The 15,739-nt window shown below is 46.1% G+C and overlaps 1 protein-coding gene across 2 annotated transcripts in view; it reads left to right on the forward strand.

Moving 5' to 3' along the window:
* Positions 1–1,621: 1,621 nt before the first annotated feature.
* The window catches only part of Prickle2 (prickle planar cell polarity protein 2), a 336,133-nt gene continuing 322,015 nt past the window's right edge, over positions 1,622–15,739 (forward strand). Inside the window, exons 1-2 of one of the 2 annotated variants that reach the window (XM_032906060.1) lie at positions 1,622–1,935; positions 2,499–2,584. In XM_032906060.1, coding sequence (XP_032761951.1) covers positions 1,786–1,935; positions 2,499–2,584 — 236 coding nt within the window. In that variant the 5' untranslated portion in view covers positions 1,622–1,785. The remainder of the gene's footprint in view (positions 1,936–2,498; positions 2,585–15,739) is intronic. The other variant, XM_032906061.1, reaches the window with a different exon arrangement.

Here is a 15,739-nt window from a genome sequence, read left to right on the forward strand (position 1 = left end):
TCATTGTTGTTGGGATTTTGTTTTGTTTTAAGACGGTGCCTTTCATTGGTCTGGAGCTCACCAAGTAGGCTAGACCAGCAGATCAAAGATCTTCCTGTTTCCACATCTCCAACTCTGAGTTTATGTGTGTATTCCACCATGCCCAGCTTTTGTTTTCCTTCCATTTTTAAACGTGGGTTCTGAGGATCAAATGCAGGCTTCATACTTGCAGAGTAAGCACGTCAACAGCTAAACTCTCACCGTAGCCCTCTGGGTCTCAGAGCATTTTTATAAGGGCTGGGATGTGGGTGAAGTAGGTGAGGCCAGGCAGGATAAGGCAGGATTCAGCGGATATATCTGGTATTGATTTTGATTCTTTGATCACAGTACGTAAATATTTGTCTTAATTACTGAACTTCTTTTCTGTAAATTTTGCTCCTGAGGCATAGGCCTTACATCTCCCCTAAGAACTGAACTAAACTTTGTTGTCTTGTTGGTGAAGGTGGACAGCTTGTTCTGATGAAGGGGGTGTCTGAGTTGCATCTGGCTATCCCCTTGACTTTGATAAATAGGTATCCACCCTCACCCCCATTGATGTGTTATTCCAGGTGGAGATGGCTTCTCTTCATCCAACTTCAATGCCCTGTATATAAAATACCAAGCCAGAAGATGAGCATCTTTTTCTTCAGTGATGACAAATTGCCTTCTTTTGATTTACAGGAATATCCAGAGTGTGCGAGCCTACATAAGTGCTAAAGTAAAGAAGACAAGGCCCTCCTGTCATTTGGGTTTGGTTGAGAACAGATGTCACCACATACTTTGTATGTCAGGAATGTGTAAGAGATGGCACATTGGGTGGTGGAGAGAGTTCAGGGAAGTGTTATTTGAGCTGAGGTATCAATGACTAGTGGACACTGTAGCCTGTGCCTCTTAGAACAGCAACCTTGTTCTCCATCCATTCCCGATATTCCATCAGTCCTGAGTTTGTGCCCACCATAACCACTGCACGTGTCCCGACTCACCCTTCAACCATGCTATAAGATAAAGGCTTCTGTTGCATCATTTAAAAAAGGATTGATACAAGGGCAGGCAATGGTGGTACATGACTTTAATCCCAGTACTCAGATGCCAAGGGCAGGCCAATATTTTTGAGTTAACGGCCAGTGTGTTCTACATAGACCAGCTAGGGTTACATAGTGAGACAACCCCCCCCCATCTATCTACCCATCTCTATCTACCTCCTATCTACATATATACATTTATATATACATGTTCAATATACATACATTTATATGCATACATTTATAGTAGACACATATCTTAAGACATAGGAGTTTAACACATTTTGAGAGATCATTAATATACAGCGGAAGAAGAGTTTAAATGTTTAGTTTAACGTGGAAATCTCTCATCTTTGCATCCCCGCCCCACGTCTGTGAAGTGTCCCCTGCCCCCTAACTTCAGGGACACAGTGAGTGGAAGAGCTTTTAGGGGCTGGGCCAGCCAAAGAGTTCTCCCCAGAGGGCAAGGAAGCAGGAGAAAAGAGAAAGTGGCCTCAGCTGGTGCCAGAGAGGATGGGACTGGCTAGGGGAGGGCGGGGAGCTCGCGGAGAGGGGAGGGACCAGCAGGCGGGGAGCGAGCTGCAGAGGGAAGGGAGGAGGGGAAACGTGCTCTCCCGAACCAGGCGGGACAGCTAGGCGGAGACCGCCCGAAAGACGACCGCGCCGGCCCAGGCCACCCGCCCTCCCGGCGGCTGCAGCGCGGACACATTCAACCGACAGCGCTGCTGGCAGGAAGCGCCCGGCCATGTTCAGCCGGAGCTCGAGGAAAAGACTGTCCCGCCGCTCGGTGAGTGTCCTCCACCCGAGCGGAGCCGCCCGCCCGGTCCCCACCGCCGGCAGCCAGCGCCCGGGCCCTGCCCCTCTCCGCCCCGCGGCCGCGCACCTGTGGCCCCAGGTAAGCTGGCCCCGCGGGCGCGCGAGGGGCTGGGCCCTACCCCAGGCCGGGCGATAGTGCCACTAGGGACCTGGACCCTAAATGCCATAGTTCAGGGCACCGGGGGTGAACCTTTTTCTTTTCCCCTTCTCTTAAGGAAAATGGGAACCCCGGCATGGAGACAGAACCTGGGACTGGCTTTTGGGCGTCCCAACTACCCTTTTTCTAGGAGCCCTGGCTTAGTCCAGGGCAGCCACCAGGTGGTCCCCGTAACTCCAGGGAACGGAAAGGTCTTGCTTTTGTTTCTTAGAAACCGGTGACCAAGGTGTCTGGGGGAGACAAAGCCCCAGCCAAGCCATTTCTTGGTGATTTGGTGCCCATGCTCTCTGTATAGACAGCCCACCTGGGACCACACGCCCTTCTCCAGGTGGGAGAATCTGGCCCCAAGTCCCCAGCATCAGAAAACAGTTGAGTCCAATCACCGAGGTGGGGTGGGAGGGGCAGGCCTTCCTGCCTAGGATACAAGTGGGGCTTTGAAGGGAGCCCTGATGGTGGACATGCTTGTGTTGCTTTTTGTTTTGAAGTTGACCGGACTGGGCCGGATTGAGAGAGGCCAGCCATGTAACGCCTGTGGTGACCAGTGTCCTGGGTTCGCTTTGCATAAATGGAGGTAGGATGGTCTTAAACACACAACACTGTAGGGAGGGAAATACAGACACTTTCCCCCTTTTAAGTCTATCCTGTAAGTCACATGGAAAGAATGCAAACACTGTTCCTTTAAGAGCCCAGCTACATCTGCTACAAATATTGAAGGTGGAAGTGGTGGCCAGACACTGGAGGATGCAGGAGATGCATTTTCCTGATGCCAGAGCTCTAAGTGGGAAGTCTCTAGGTAACCCAGCCCCAAACAAGTCAAACCTGGAGCTCGGTGGTGTTGCCAGGCACCATGGTGCAGTGGGTGGAGGATTGCCTAGACGAACTGGTGTTTTCCAATTGTGCTTTCAGTTCAGCCCTTGTAACTCTGGGTCCCAACCACAAATCCACCACTGCCTGCCTGCGCTGTGTCAACCCTCTTCCCGTGGCCAGATGTTTCTTATTAATGTGCCTCGAATGTTGATTTTCAGGCAGCCTCAGCTGGCTCGCAATGATTTTGTTTGGGAGCGGAGGGATCCGGGTACCCTCCCACTGCATCTGACTGGTAGGAAAGTTGGGGTGTGGGTTTACAGACCCCGCTTGGTGACATGAAGGTGAGTTCTCGACTCCCTGTCATCTTCATGAAAGGGAAAAAGTGGGTACAGTGGACAGTTGGCCAGTATCATTCTTGGATTAAAGCTCGCTTCCTACCACTCGCAGGGTCCTTTGAAGGACTGTTTTGGATACAATGGAGAAAAGTTATCTGTGGTCCCTCAGCCCCACCGCCACCTTCGCTCGTCTCTAGTTTCCTACAGCAATGGCACATGCTGGGCATTCCATGTTAAGGAACCTCCTCTGGTTTCTTCAGAGATGAAGTGCTTTTGTTCCCACCTCAGATGAGCCTGGCAGGCTCTCTGCCTTTGTTTCAGGGCAATGAGCAGAGACTTGGGGCTTTGAAGCATTTAATGACTCCTGTGGCAGAGTCCAGGCAGGCGACATTATAAATATGTGATTGGAGACATAGGCATCTGTCAATAGTGTCAGTGCTGGCTTCAAGGTGACAGGCTCTGGACAGGCCCTCGGCTATCTCAGGTATGAAAGTGGCTTACACCTGGGCGTGGACATTGAAACCTTTTCGTAAGCTAAATTCAGTGTGATAGCTCATGGCTTCTCTGGGTTCAGCTGGCAACGTCATGGAAGTGACGAGCAGGGCAGGTGGTTTGCAGTCTCCCTGTCTCCCTTTGCCTATGGATCACCTTCTGACCAGAGGCCAGTTGGCGAATGGCTCAGTGAGGGTATAAAGCTTAAACCTTATTCTCCTCAGCTGTGTGACCTCTGAACACTCAGTCCTTAAGAGTCTGCACTTCCCAATTTCTCTGCCGTTAGACAGGAGTGGCAAGGACACTCACCTGGGTTTAAGTGCGGTGTTCAAAGTATTGTTTATTTCCAGGCCCGGAGTAAATGTGCACTAATTTTGTCGGTCCCAGCTTCCTTCCAAGGGCTGCTCAGAGGGCTCTAACTCATTTATCTGAGGATGCTGGATGACCACGGTTGCTTTGACCTTCATGATCATAGCTTCTTAGAACTTTACATCACTTCAACCCAGCTGATTTTATGATGGGAAAACAAGGGTTTTATTTTCAGCCCATGAAGGAAAAGAGACCTTTTCATCAAACTGGGGGATTTTTCACATGGAAGCAATTTCCCCACGAGCACCAGCAAAAAGACTTCCCTTTGTGCCATGAATAGGGTTTTTATGGTGTTTCCTCTCATCACTGGACAGGAAGCAGTGTGGGTGACCTTCTGCCTCATCATTTGTGGGGTTGTGGTAATCTTTGTGGTCTTCTTTTAAATGGTCCTGCTACCTTCTTTTACTGGGGAACCCTCAGCCCTTTGGTAGACACCAATGCCTGGGGATGAAGGGCTGGAGTGTCAGGCATCCGGAGCTTGCTTTTGTTCTGACACAGGGAGAAGAACACACATCTTTCCCCAGATTTCAAGTCTCATTGCTGCGGCAATCTGTATGACCAAAGTAACTTAAGGAAGGAACAGTTTATTTTGATTGTAGTCTGAGAGTGGTTTGCAGCAGCTTGGGTCTGATGCTGCTTGTGTCCTGTAGCCAAAACTGGTTCCTCAAGGTGTAGCTGCTCCCAAGGAACAGATCTTCCCAAGTGACGCCATGGCAACCTCATCCCGAATTTAAGTGGTTAACAAAAGGCTAGCGCCTGTGACTGGGCAATGGAGGGAGGAAGATAGGCCTGGAGGTTCAGGAGGAGGTGGCAGGTGTAGGGGAGAGAAGAGGATAGACTGGAGGAAGCTGCCATAGACCAGAACGATGTGGCCAGGAGAAACAGCAAGTACCAAGGGACTTTCCAACTGGGGAAGAAGTTACAGTAGCCCTAGATCTGCCCAATCTAGGCATTGGTCTTGTGAATAAAATAACTGGACTGTGTGTCTTTTATATGGGCTTATTGGAACGTTAATTCCAACAACAGTAGTCTATCACCATGGGAAGGGCATGAGGGCAGAAGCTGGAATCAGCTAGTCACATTGTAGCCATAGTCAGGAAGCAGAGATGAATGCTGGTCCTCTGGCCTTTGGGGTGGTGTCTTCTAGAGTGGCTTTTTCCTTCTCGGTTATACTTTTCTGGAAACAGTCTCACGGACAAGCCTAGAGATACACTCCCCAGCTGATTCTAAGTCTGAGAAACTTGTGGATGAAGATTAGCCATTACAACAAAACCCCCTAAGAGCTTCCCTTGTGACCTCAGTCACTTAACTGGACTGTGTACGTTCAGCCTGCTCCTCCTCCATGCCAGCGCCCACATGGGCAGCTCTTCAGAGTCAGACAGAAGTAAGGTATTGCCTCCTAGCATGAAGGGCTGTGAATTTCAGGAAGGAAGCCCAGAGAAAACGAACTGCTTTCTTCTGGCACAGTGCTCAGACCTGGGGCTTTGAAGTACACCCAAGATTTAGCTGGCTTCTGTGCTTTGACTAGCTCTGTGACCTTGGGAAAAAGGACTGAGGCTCCCTTTCCTGTCTAGCTGGGAGATTCTACAGCACAAATGTTTGAATGACTGTCGTATGCCAGGTGTTTTGTTGGTGGTGGCGACTCAGCAAGAGGCAGACAAATCAGGATCCCGGCCCCATTCCACAAATAATTAAATCCTAGATAAGGTGGTTCATGCGAAGTCTCTGTGGAGATGACGCTCGGGTGGAGATCTGAATGAAGAAAGGGGGGAGGATCTCGCTGATTGGAGCTGGTAAGGAAACCAACATTCCAGCTCCTGGAAGCTTCTTAGGAACGGAGCCTGAATCCCATCCCTTGACCCGCTCTCTTGAACCGGAGCAAGGCACCTGGCTGACCTGCATGTACGTTAACGTCAAGAGGCACCGAGTTAATATAGCTAGCGGAATAAGTGGCAAAACTATTCTCCTCACGTTGGGTCTTACCATGAGGGATAAAAGACGTCTGTAGAAGTGTGGGTCTTATTAAAACAACTGTATTTTATCACAAGGACTTTGCCGAGTGATGGTACACTCCCATTTTATTGTTCCATTTTCCTTTAGGCAGCAAATGTAGGTATTTTTAGGATTTCTGATAAAAATAAGGGGTTACGTGTCTTGGAAAACAGGACCCACAATTCTTGCACTTCATGTCGAGCAACCGGAAGCCTAGGTGGCCTCTGCTCCCTACAGGTGACCTAGAGAAGGGAAAGCATCATCTCAGAGCAGCTTAGTGGAAAACCCCACAGCTTGAGGAGGAAGACAGCTTCAAGGACTACGACTTGGTACTTAGTGCGTCTGCTACAGGAGGGCTACTGGGGGCCGATTGTGCTCATGTGTTTGCATCTAGTCTACGTCATCGGCAGGGAGATTTGCACGGTGGCTTGATCTCTTCACGTTTGGGCACCAATGGCACAGTATCAGATGCCCATCATGAACGCCAATAAAAAACCAGAACACATGCAATAATAGGACAGACTGACTGGAGGGTGTCAGGCTCCCGTGTGTAACATATAAGCTTACCAAACCCTGTGAGCTAGGAGTGGTTATTTTATTGATAAAGAAATCAAAGCTACCAGCTGTTATATCACTTAGCTAAGGCCACTGGGCCACCGAGAGTCATGCTCACCACTGGAGACTCACCTGTCTCTTGTCACTTAGTATAAAGCAGTGGTCACAGCCGAAGGCTCCAGTCATCCATCAGTTAGTGGGGTCTGTTTCCTCCACTTGGCATATTGAACAAGCAAGGCCCCTATATTAAATTCAACCTTCTGCCTTTTCTAGGAAAAAAAAAATCTAACTATTTGATACGGTCAGGCCAGTTTTCTTCCTTGATTCTTGAGTAGTTTCCCTTTACATGGGGTTGAGTCTGACCTACCTTAGTTGCCCGAATTCTGATTAAGTAGTTCAGGACCTCTTTGAGTATCCAGGTTACCTGTCCTGTACTAGAAATCCCAGGTGAGTACTCTCATCTCTGCCAATGAGGTTTTGGAAACACTAGGGTGCTCTAAAACTGTAGAAAACAGTGACACCCGGATAAGTGCTTTGTGTCCTATCTCTCAGGCTTGGCAGCTCTTGGATGTGAATGTGACTGTTGACTCTTTTTTAGTAGGAATCCCAGGGAACTCAAGCAGAATGCCTGGATTTCCACAGCCAGCCAGTCAGCGACCATCCAAGTCCATCTGACTATAAGCATTTTCTTATGGGGCGAGGCCTCTCGGATTTTATCTGCTTATGCATTGCCTAGAGATTTTGTCATCTGGTTCTCTTGGTTTTAGATAGGACCCGAGTCTGTCCTCCTGAGAGGCTCCAAAATGCTGCCTGTGCTGCTCCAGGAACCACCCTGTCTACTGCAGACATCGAGACTGGCTCACAAATTCTGACCTCTTGGCCAAATCTAAGCTTCAGGCCTTTTTATGGTTGGGAATCAAAATTTATATAAATGGATTTTATAATATTAAAGAGGAAGCAGAAAATTACCAGAATGGTAATTCACAGGTTAGGGAAGTAATCTGAAGTTCAAATTTCCATGTTTATATACGAAATTACTGAACAAAGCCTAGCTCATTTCTTGATGTTTGTTTGTTTGTTGTGATAGCAGTGGGGTTGAGAAGTTGAACATGAGACCATAGCCCATATAGCCCAAACTATTTACTACCTGATGCTATAGAAAATGGGCGCTGCCTCCGGACTGGATTACTTACTATTTAGAGTGCACACATACTTAGTTTAGAAACGAGGAGTCTGAGAACCTCTGGAGTCACAGCCGTAAGGAAATGTTTCCTGCCAACTTAGTCGAGAACAGAGGTAAAAATAAAAGCAGCCAGAGAAGCAGGGCACAGACCAAAGCTCTTTCTAAAAGGCTGTCAACAGGGTTTGCAAGGCCAGATCAATGGCCCTCCAGGGGCTTCTAAGCCCCCTTGTAATCTCTTTAACATTGCAACTTTATGTATACATGTAGGTAGACTTTTACAACAGCCTCCTGGAGTCCCATTTTCATGAGCAGCTGACAGGGGCAGCCCACAGCAGGGCTAGACTTGGCGAGGCCATTATAATTATGTAGAACAGTTAGTCTCTGGATAAGGGAGGCTTTTCCAGGCACATGCTTTGGCTGGGCCATGGTTGCTCCAGAGGCACTGCCCTCAGGGGGCAGCCATGCCTGTGCCTTGAAAAGCATCCTTTCTTAGTTGCCTTAGCGACTCTTAGCTGCTAACCACAGCCATGATTTTGGGGTGATGCTGGCCTGGTTTTTAGTGGATTGTTCTTTGGCTATGAAATAGTTTCCCACCTATTGTGCTGTCTCAATCAATAAATTTGCTAAGAAAAGGGAAAGTACACGTGTGTGTGTGTGTGTGTGTGTGTGTGTGTGTGTGTGTGTGTGTGAATAACAGACAGACGGACAGACAGACAGATAGAGAAAGGCTTACGCTCTTATACCTGGGATCCTCTTCCAGACAGGACTAAGAAGTGTGATTTGGTTAGATGTATGATAGAAATTGAGTCCTTTAATAAATGTAGTCCTCAATATATTTGACATCTCATATTTGGAAATAGATATTGGTTTTATGAAAGGGAGTCTCTCTCACACAAACACATGCACATTCCAGAGGGGAGGAAACTGCAGTCGTGGAGCAAAGCCTGCTACCTGTTTCCGACATGCTAGCTGAGATAGTTTCCATATTTTTAAATGGTCAGAAAGTGATAAAAAGAAAACATTTTGTGCCACATAAAATTATATGAAAATTCCATTTTAGAAGCCTGTAAATAACATTTCGCTGGCAATCAGGCCCACCCATTCTTTCGGTGACATCTGAGGCCGATGGCAGTGAGTTACTTGGCCTCATGTCCTGCAGAGCTGAAGGTGGCTGTGACCTTGGACCGTTCAGAACCAGTCTCTCAACTGCTGAGGGAGAGATACATATTAATTATGGTTTACTATCTGTTTCTCAGATTTATAACATTTGTATAGAAATGATATATTCTTCATGTTATCATTTAGAGCTTGCATTTCTCCCTACTTTGAAATAATCTATAGCTATTTTCCACATTATTTTACATAAGGACATAAAGATCTGGTACATTTCTTAACTCTCAGCATGCATGGTTAGGTTATTTTGTTCTGGTTTTGTTGTTTGTTTTTGTGGTTTTTTTTTTGTTTCTTACTGAATACTTTTACCCCATCACCATTCCATACCTTTGTGTTTGCCCAGTTCTATATTTCTGTCACATAACTGGAACCCCTAGGTCAGAGGATATGGACATGAAAAATTTAAAAAAAACAAAACAAAACCAAACACTTGTCAAACTGTCCTGCCAATTTCCATCCCAATTCCTTTAAGAATCCAAGAATGTAAGCCTCTTGGGCTGTGATGTTGAGGCATCTCAGCTTGTATGGCAACCTGGTAATTAATCCTTGCTTAATTGCCCCAAGTGACAGTTTGTATCTGATGAGCAGTGAGAAAACAGAACATCGGTGTCAGTCACCTATTTTCCACCATATATTTTAATTTGCCTTTAATTCTGCATGTGACGCTCACGCTCTGTTGAGCTGTATCACTCACCCCAATATTTCCACGGTTTCCGTCAGCAGGAGGAAGGAGAACGGAATAAATTTGCTATTTTATTGTCTTTTGGTTCTGCAGGCTCAAAGGTTACCCTTTAACCTTGCCGTTAATGAGTACCCCAGAGGGATTTCCCTGTGGAGAGAGGGAGCATCGCCCACTGGGAATCATTGCCAGATCCCCCAGCTTCTTGAGATCAAAGGTTTTCTATCTCCCTACATAGAGGACAGCAATAGGTACAGTCTCTGGGGGCAGCTGGAGACTGTTTCCCTGCTACTGACTGTTTCTTTGAGGCTTGTAAAGACTTACTGTGGAGCATTTCAGTAGAGTGGCTAAGGGGCAAGCTTTAAACGTTGGTTGTTGGAATCTGTCTGTCTGAATGTGTGCATGTGTATAGAGGCCAGGGTTTAATTCAGATGTCATTCCACAGGAGCCATCATTTGAGCCTTTTAGACAATGTCTTTCACTGGGACCTGGGGCTTGCAGATTTCACTAGGCTGGGTGTCTAGTGAATCCCAGGGGATCCCCTGCTTCTGTCTCCCCAGCATAGACTGCAGAAGTGGTTACCATCACACCTATCTTTTTACTTGGGTTCTGTGGATGTCACCCAGGTTCTCATGCTTTTGCAGCAGGCACCAGCAACTCCCTAAAACGTTGCCCTGGTTCTGGTTCTGAGGCAGAGCAGCAGCACCAAGCAAGTGATGTAACCTTTCTGAGCTTGGTTTTCTGAGTGAAATGGAGGCAAGACAGCTTGTCTGGTGAGGTGGTTATCGAATGGGTTGAAACACACATGCCTCCGATGGAGACCGTGAATTCACAGGTTTCAAGAAGATCCAGGGGAAACAGGACTATATGAAGAGAGTTGTGGGTTCAAGGCACTAAGGTAGGTTTTTAGGAAGCCACTTCCTCAGGAGCTAAAGCCTATCAGTCTCAGTGGAAGTAATGATTCTCCTCTTAGAGAGACAGTGTAGCGCTCCCAAGAGGGAGCTTAAGTGACATTAAGAGAATGGGATCTCACGGAAGGGTAGACCCTTCTTACCTGTGGACTTTCCCTGGGGTGGGGGCAGGGCAATATACACATCACATGAAATAGCTTTGGTAGGACTGGACCCTATACCCTCATAACCTCCACCCAAGTGAAGTGTGCACACGGTGTTCATGAAACAGTTTTCAAAGGCTAAGAGGAAGGTAACTTTCAAACAGCCTCTAGGGGCCCCTTGTGAGTGTCCTGTCTCACCAGCTGCACTCTGAAACCTCAGGTTCAAGATGAGAACTACACTGTAGAACACTGTTTCTCACTACCCCGCTTAATAACAGTGAGTTCGGTGGCTCTCCAGACTTTCCAAGCACTTCCATTTAAAGGAGCACTAGTCCTTAATCCAAAGCTCCCTGCGATATGGCATAAAAAGGACGAATGTTTATTCAATGTCTGAACCTGAGATCAGGTCCTGAAACCTCTTAAAGCAAGATCTCTGTTTATATCTTGTTAGCATTATGCAGGATTTAAATCTTGAATTAGTTGACATTTGATATGGGCAAAAATACAAAGTTTAGCTTTCTTGGGATAACCAAAAATATGTGACAACGCGTCTCCCACAGTTCTTTCCTTTTAGATGGAGCATGCGTGTCCAGCGGGCACAGTCCCTACTGTCCGCTCTACTCTCATACTTGCTCTGCCTCGCTTGTGCACACCGGTGGCTAGTGTCAGTACACAGCTGATTTTGTGGCTACAGATTTAATAGGGACCATGACCACAGATGGCTAGAAAGATGCTAGGAATATTAAGTCACTTCTTGGCAGGGACAGCCATGCAAACCAAGACATTTAGGCAACAAAGTCCTCCAAGCCTGGGAGATGATGTGGGAAGGGAACAATGTTATGGAAACTTCGTGTGTGCCTGGTTCTTACATGTGCCACTTCATGGCACACTTAAAGCAGTTTTCTGAGATGTATCTTTGACCTTCCATTTTTCAAACATAAGGTAATGTGGAAGGGATGTAGCAACAGATAAGATAGCAAAGTCTAGTTCACTCAGACAGCAAGTCATGGGTCTTTCACGTTCAAGATACCAAGTCGTTCAAAATTATAACTTGTTTAGTTATAATTTTTGGTTTTTCGGAGTCTCAGTATGAAACTGTTCTGTGAAGTAAGTAGTCCTCTGTCTTCAGTGTGTTGGGAATGGAATCTGCTTCCTGTCTGTAAATGAACCTGTCTGGAGAACCCTGGATTAGCTGGTACATTTGAGGCTGGGGCCTTTTACGTGAAACTCCTATCAAATTGGAGGAGATGGTGACTGTGTTAGGGTCTCTGAAAGATGCCTCCAAGATTCCAAGCTCCATAGAAGGGGAATTGTAGCTTGACCAGATCTGTGTGTATATTAAAGATGGGGCTTCATTCAGCTTGTAAATAGCTTGGGGTCTAGTTGGGCAGACTGGAAGAATGAGAAGTCTTTAGAAGTCTTTAGAAAGATCATCGTGGCCTGGGGAGATGGCTCAGTGCATAAAGGTCTTGCCATACAAAAGTGAAGATCCCTAGAACCCATGTAAAGTCTGGAGGTAGGACCTGTAATCCCAGCACACCTATGGTGAGACAAGAGGTGGGGACAGGAGAATGTCTGCGCTAGGTTCCACAGAGCTGTGAACAAGAGACCCTACCCCAAACCAGTTGGAAGAAAAGGACCAATACTATAGGTCGGCCTTTGACCACTACAAGTATGTGGGGCACAGTGGCATGTGTGTACCCCCCCCACCTAAACTCTACACATAAAAATCAAGAAAGGTCATAACGATTTGCATGTTTCCTGAAGGAAATCCCCACCAAAGGGACCAGTCAAAGAGAGAGTTCATAGTATGCCTTCTGTGTCTAGATTGAAGCAAGCATAATGGTGCATCATGTGACCATTTTCAGCCTTTGGATTCGGGATTTTGAATGTGTATCCTGACACTTTGGAAATCTAGGCGACTCACTGGCAAAACCAATGCAATCAGATGTGGACAGTCAAAGGCTTTAATGTGGCCATTATGAGACTCTGTGGTTTTTTATTAGAGTATGAGATGGTATAGAACTGGCTTGCCCATGCTTAGGAGATGACTCGTTGTGTGTGTACAGCCTAGGAATGCTGCTCCAACTTCAAATGTTGAGGAGTTAGGCCTCGGGGGAATTTATTAAAAGAATGCAAGTGACTTTTTTTTCTCTTTCAGTGCTCTATAACATTGCCTCGATGACATAATTTTCAAAGCCTTTTGCTTTACAATCAGACACCCAGGGCTTTTCTTTCTCATTTGTATCTTTGATGACTTTGGCTTTTGAAGCTCCTCCAACAACTTGAGTTATTTAGAAATCTCCATGCCAGGCTCCTTTTCATCTTTATGAATCCAAACATTGGAGGCAGTAAATGAACCGGGAAATGCCTGCTCTCTCTTGGGCTTGGAACACTAGTAGTCCTAGAAAAGGATACAGTGATGACTTTTGGTTTTTGGGGGTGGAAGAACAAAATAGATGTTTCCTGTGATTTGGGGTCATTGTTATGGTTTAAGTGTGAAAATATTCCCCCACAATCTCAGGTGCTTAAATGAGCCTCCCTAATGTGCTATTTGAGGAGACTGTAGAACCCTTGCATGTAGGGTCTAGGTATGGGTCTTGAGAAACCCATGTTTGGTTCTCTTTTAATCTGTCAAGATATGAACAAGCTCCACCACAAGCCCCTACTGCCACAATAGACCAGACTCTTCTCCGCCACCATAGCCTGCCCCCTGTAAACTGAGCGAAGCAAACCCTTCTCCCTTCAAATGGCTTCTGTAAGATGTTGTCATACTGAGAAGAAGATAACCAATATGATATTTAAATTGTTTTTAATATATTAGATAACAGCATTTTAAGGTAGAGTCATCTCTTTAATTATGGCAGAAATGCCAGATAGCTAGTGTGTACTTTAGACAATTAAGAGTCAGCAAAGTTAGGTGTTTTTTTAATAAGGAGAGAAATAGTGAACTCCATCATCCAGAAATGTGTAGCCCTAACAGTTAGGTATGATTTTCTTCTAGTCTGTTTCCTTTGTGTGCAGTTTCACATAGTCATGTTACTTCCCTAGAGCTGAAGGAAATGAATCCTATATGACTGCCTTAAAGCAACAGAAGCTCCTGAGACTTCTGAAGTTAGAAAAGTCCAGAATCAGGTATGAGCAGAGTGTGTTCTCCCTGGAGACTCATGGGAAGATCTGGTTGCTGCCTCCACTAGCTTCTGGTGGTAGCCCCTAACCACTCTTCGTGTTCCTAGCTTGTGCACTCACCACTCCCATCTCCACTCCATCATCACATGGCATTCTTCCTGCCTGATGTGTCATCTAAGGATTTATTTTTGGATGGAGAACCACCTTAATCCAGAATGATCTCATCTCAAGATTTATAATTATATCTGCAAAGACCATATTTTCTTAAAGTAAGGGCACACCCCTCCCCATCAAGTTCATCTATCTTTTAGGGGTCTCTATATTAATGCTGCTATAGTAATCCATGAAAAAAAATTATGTGATTCCCTTCTTAAGTATCCTGTCCATGAATGACTTTCTTAAAAAAAAGATGATTTATGTATATGGGTCTTTTGCCTACACGTATTTATGTACACCGTGTATGTGCCTAGTGCCTATTGAACCAAATGATGGCATTAGGTCCCTGGAACTGTGGTTAAAGAGAGTTGTTAGCCATCACGTGGGTGCTATGTACCAAACCTGGGTTCTCAGTAATAGTACCCAGTGCTCTTAACTACTGAGACATCCCTCCAGCCTCCAGTAAATGGCTTTCTAAGTGTGTCACTTGTGAAACCATGTGGGTGCATAGAATATCTGGGCCTTGACTTTAGGATAATTTTGTGAGGAACCCAATTGCCTTTTTTCTTTTTCTTTTTTTCGGAGCTGGGGACCGAACCCAGGGCCTTACGCTTGCTAGGCAAGCACTCTACCACTGAGCTAAATCCCCAACCCCCCAATTGCCTTTTTTAAGGCACAGTTGAGGGCTTTCAACAGGAAAGGATTGTTGAAGCTGCTACCGGTGGTAGGTGGAATTCTGCAATGGAATTTGCAGCCCATATTGATGAGGTCTGAATCATTTGACCCACCCTGGGTCACCCTACAGAGTCCATCCATCTTCTTTTAATGCTTTTTTTATAGCTTTGCCAGGGAAATGCATAGGAAATGAACTAGTATCGGGCAGAGAGTTATTTGTGGAAAGAGTATTTGACCTTTTGGCCTTTTAATTAAGGTCATATAATAGATCCACATTCAAAGGGGGAGAAAATAGTCTTGTCTCAGAAAAGGAAGTTTTTAGTAATCCTAGAAATGAATACCATTCTTACAAATCCTGCTGGAGCCAGATCAGTCCCTACAAACCCCACTTCATGAAGAGAAGCATGAAGAGGAGGAGGAGGAGGAGGAGGAAGAGGAGGAGGAGGAGGAAGAGGAGGAGGAGGAGGAGGAAGAGGAAGAGGAGGAGGAAGAGGAGGAGGAGGAGGAGGAGGAAGGGGCAAGAGGGGGAAGAAGAGGAAGATGATGATGATTAATGCTCCTTCTCAGTTGTCCCATTTCAACCCTGTGAAAGGATCTAGACTTGCTCGCAAAGCTCATCTAAAATGAAGATGAGTGGTGTTTTTTTCTTTGTTGTGATCGTTATTATATGACTATCATTAACTGATCATTTGCAGTGTCCCAGGAGTATTATAGGAATCACATTCCTTGAGGTCTTATACAGTGGTAAGTGTAGCCGAGACTGGCCTTGAACTCACAGTACTCCAAGTAGCTTCCCAGGTGCTGAGATCTTAGGTGTGCACCACCAAACCCAGCCTCTTACATAATCCTCGAAACCACTCACAGGCCAGATACGAGTTTCTGCAGAGACTGAAGTGCTGCAGGTCTTAGGCATAGAGCAAGTTGATACCGACGCTGATATAGATCTTTTGATTCTGAGTACAGTCTGGATCCTCAATCTCTGTGCTTCCCTCAGGCTCTGGATGGCCGGGTGTAAACTTTAAACCATTAGAATATCCTGGAGGCTACCCATCGATCCCATGTTGTCCATTTATTTAGTTTTACTTGGGACTTAGAATAGGAAAGTTCTCAGGAATTGTTGGTCTGGG

The sequence above is a fragment of the Rattus rattus genome, chromosome 6, assembly GCF_011064425.1.
Source record: "Rattus rattus isolate New Zealand chromosome 6, Rrattus_CSIRO_v1, whole genome shotgun sequence".
Lineage (NCBI taxonomy): Eukaryota > Metazoa > Chordata > Mammalia > Rodentia > Muridae > Rattus > Rattus rattus.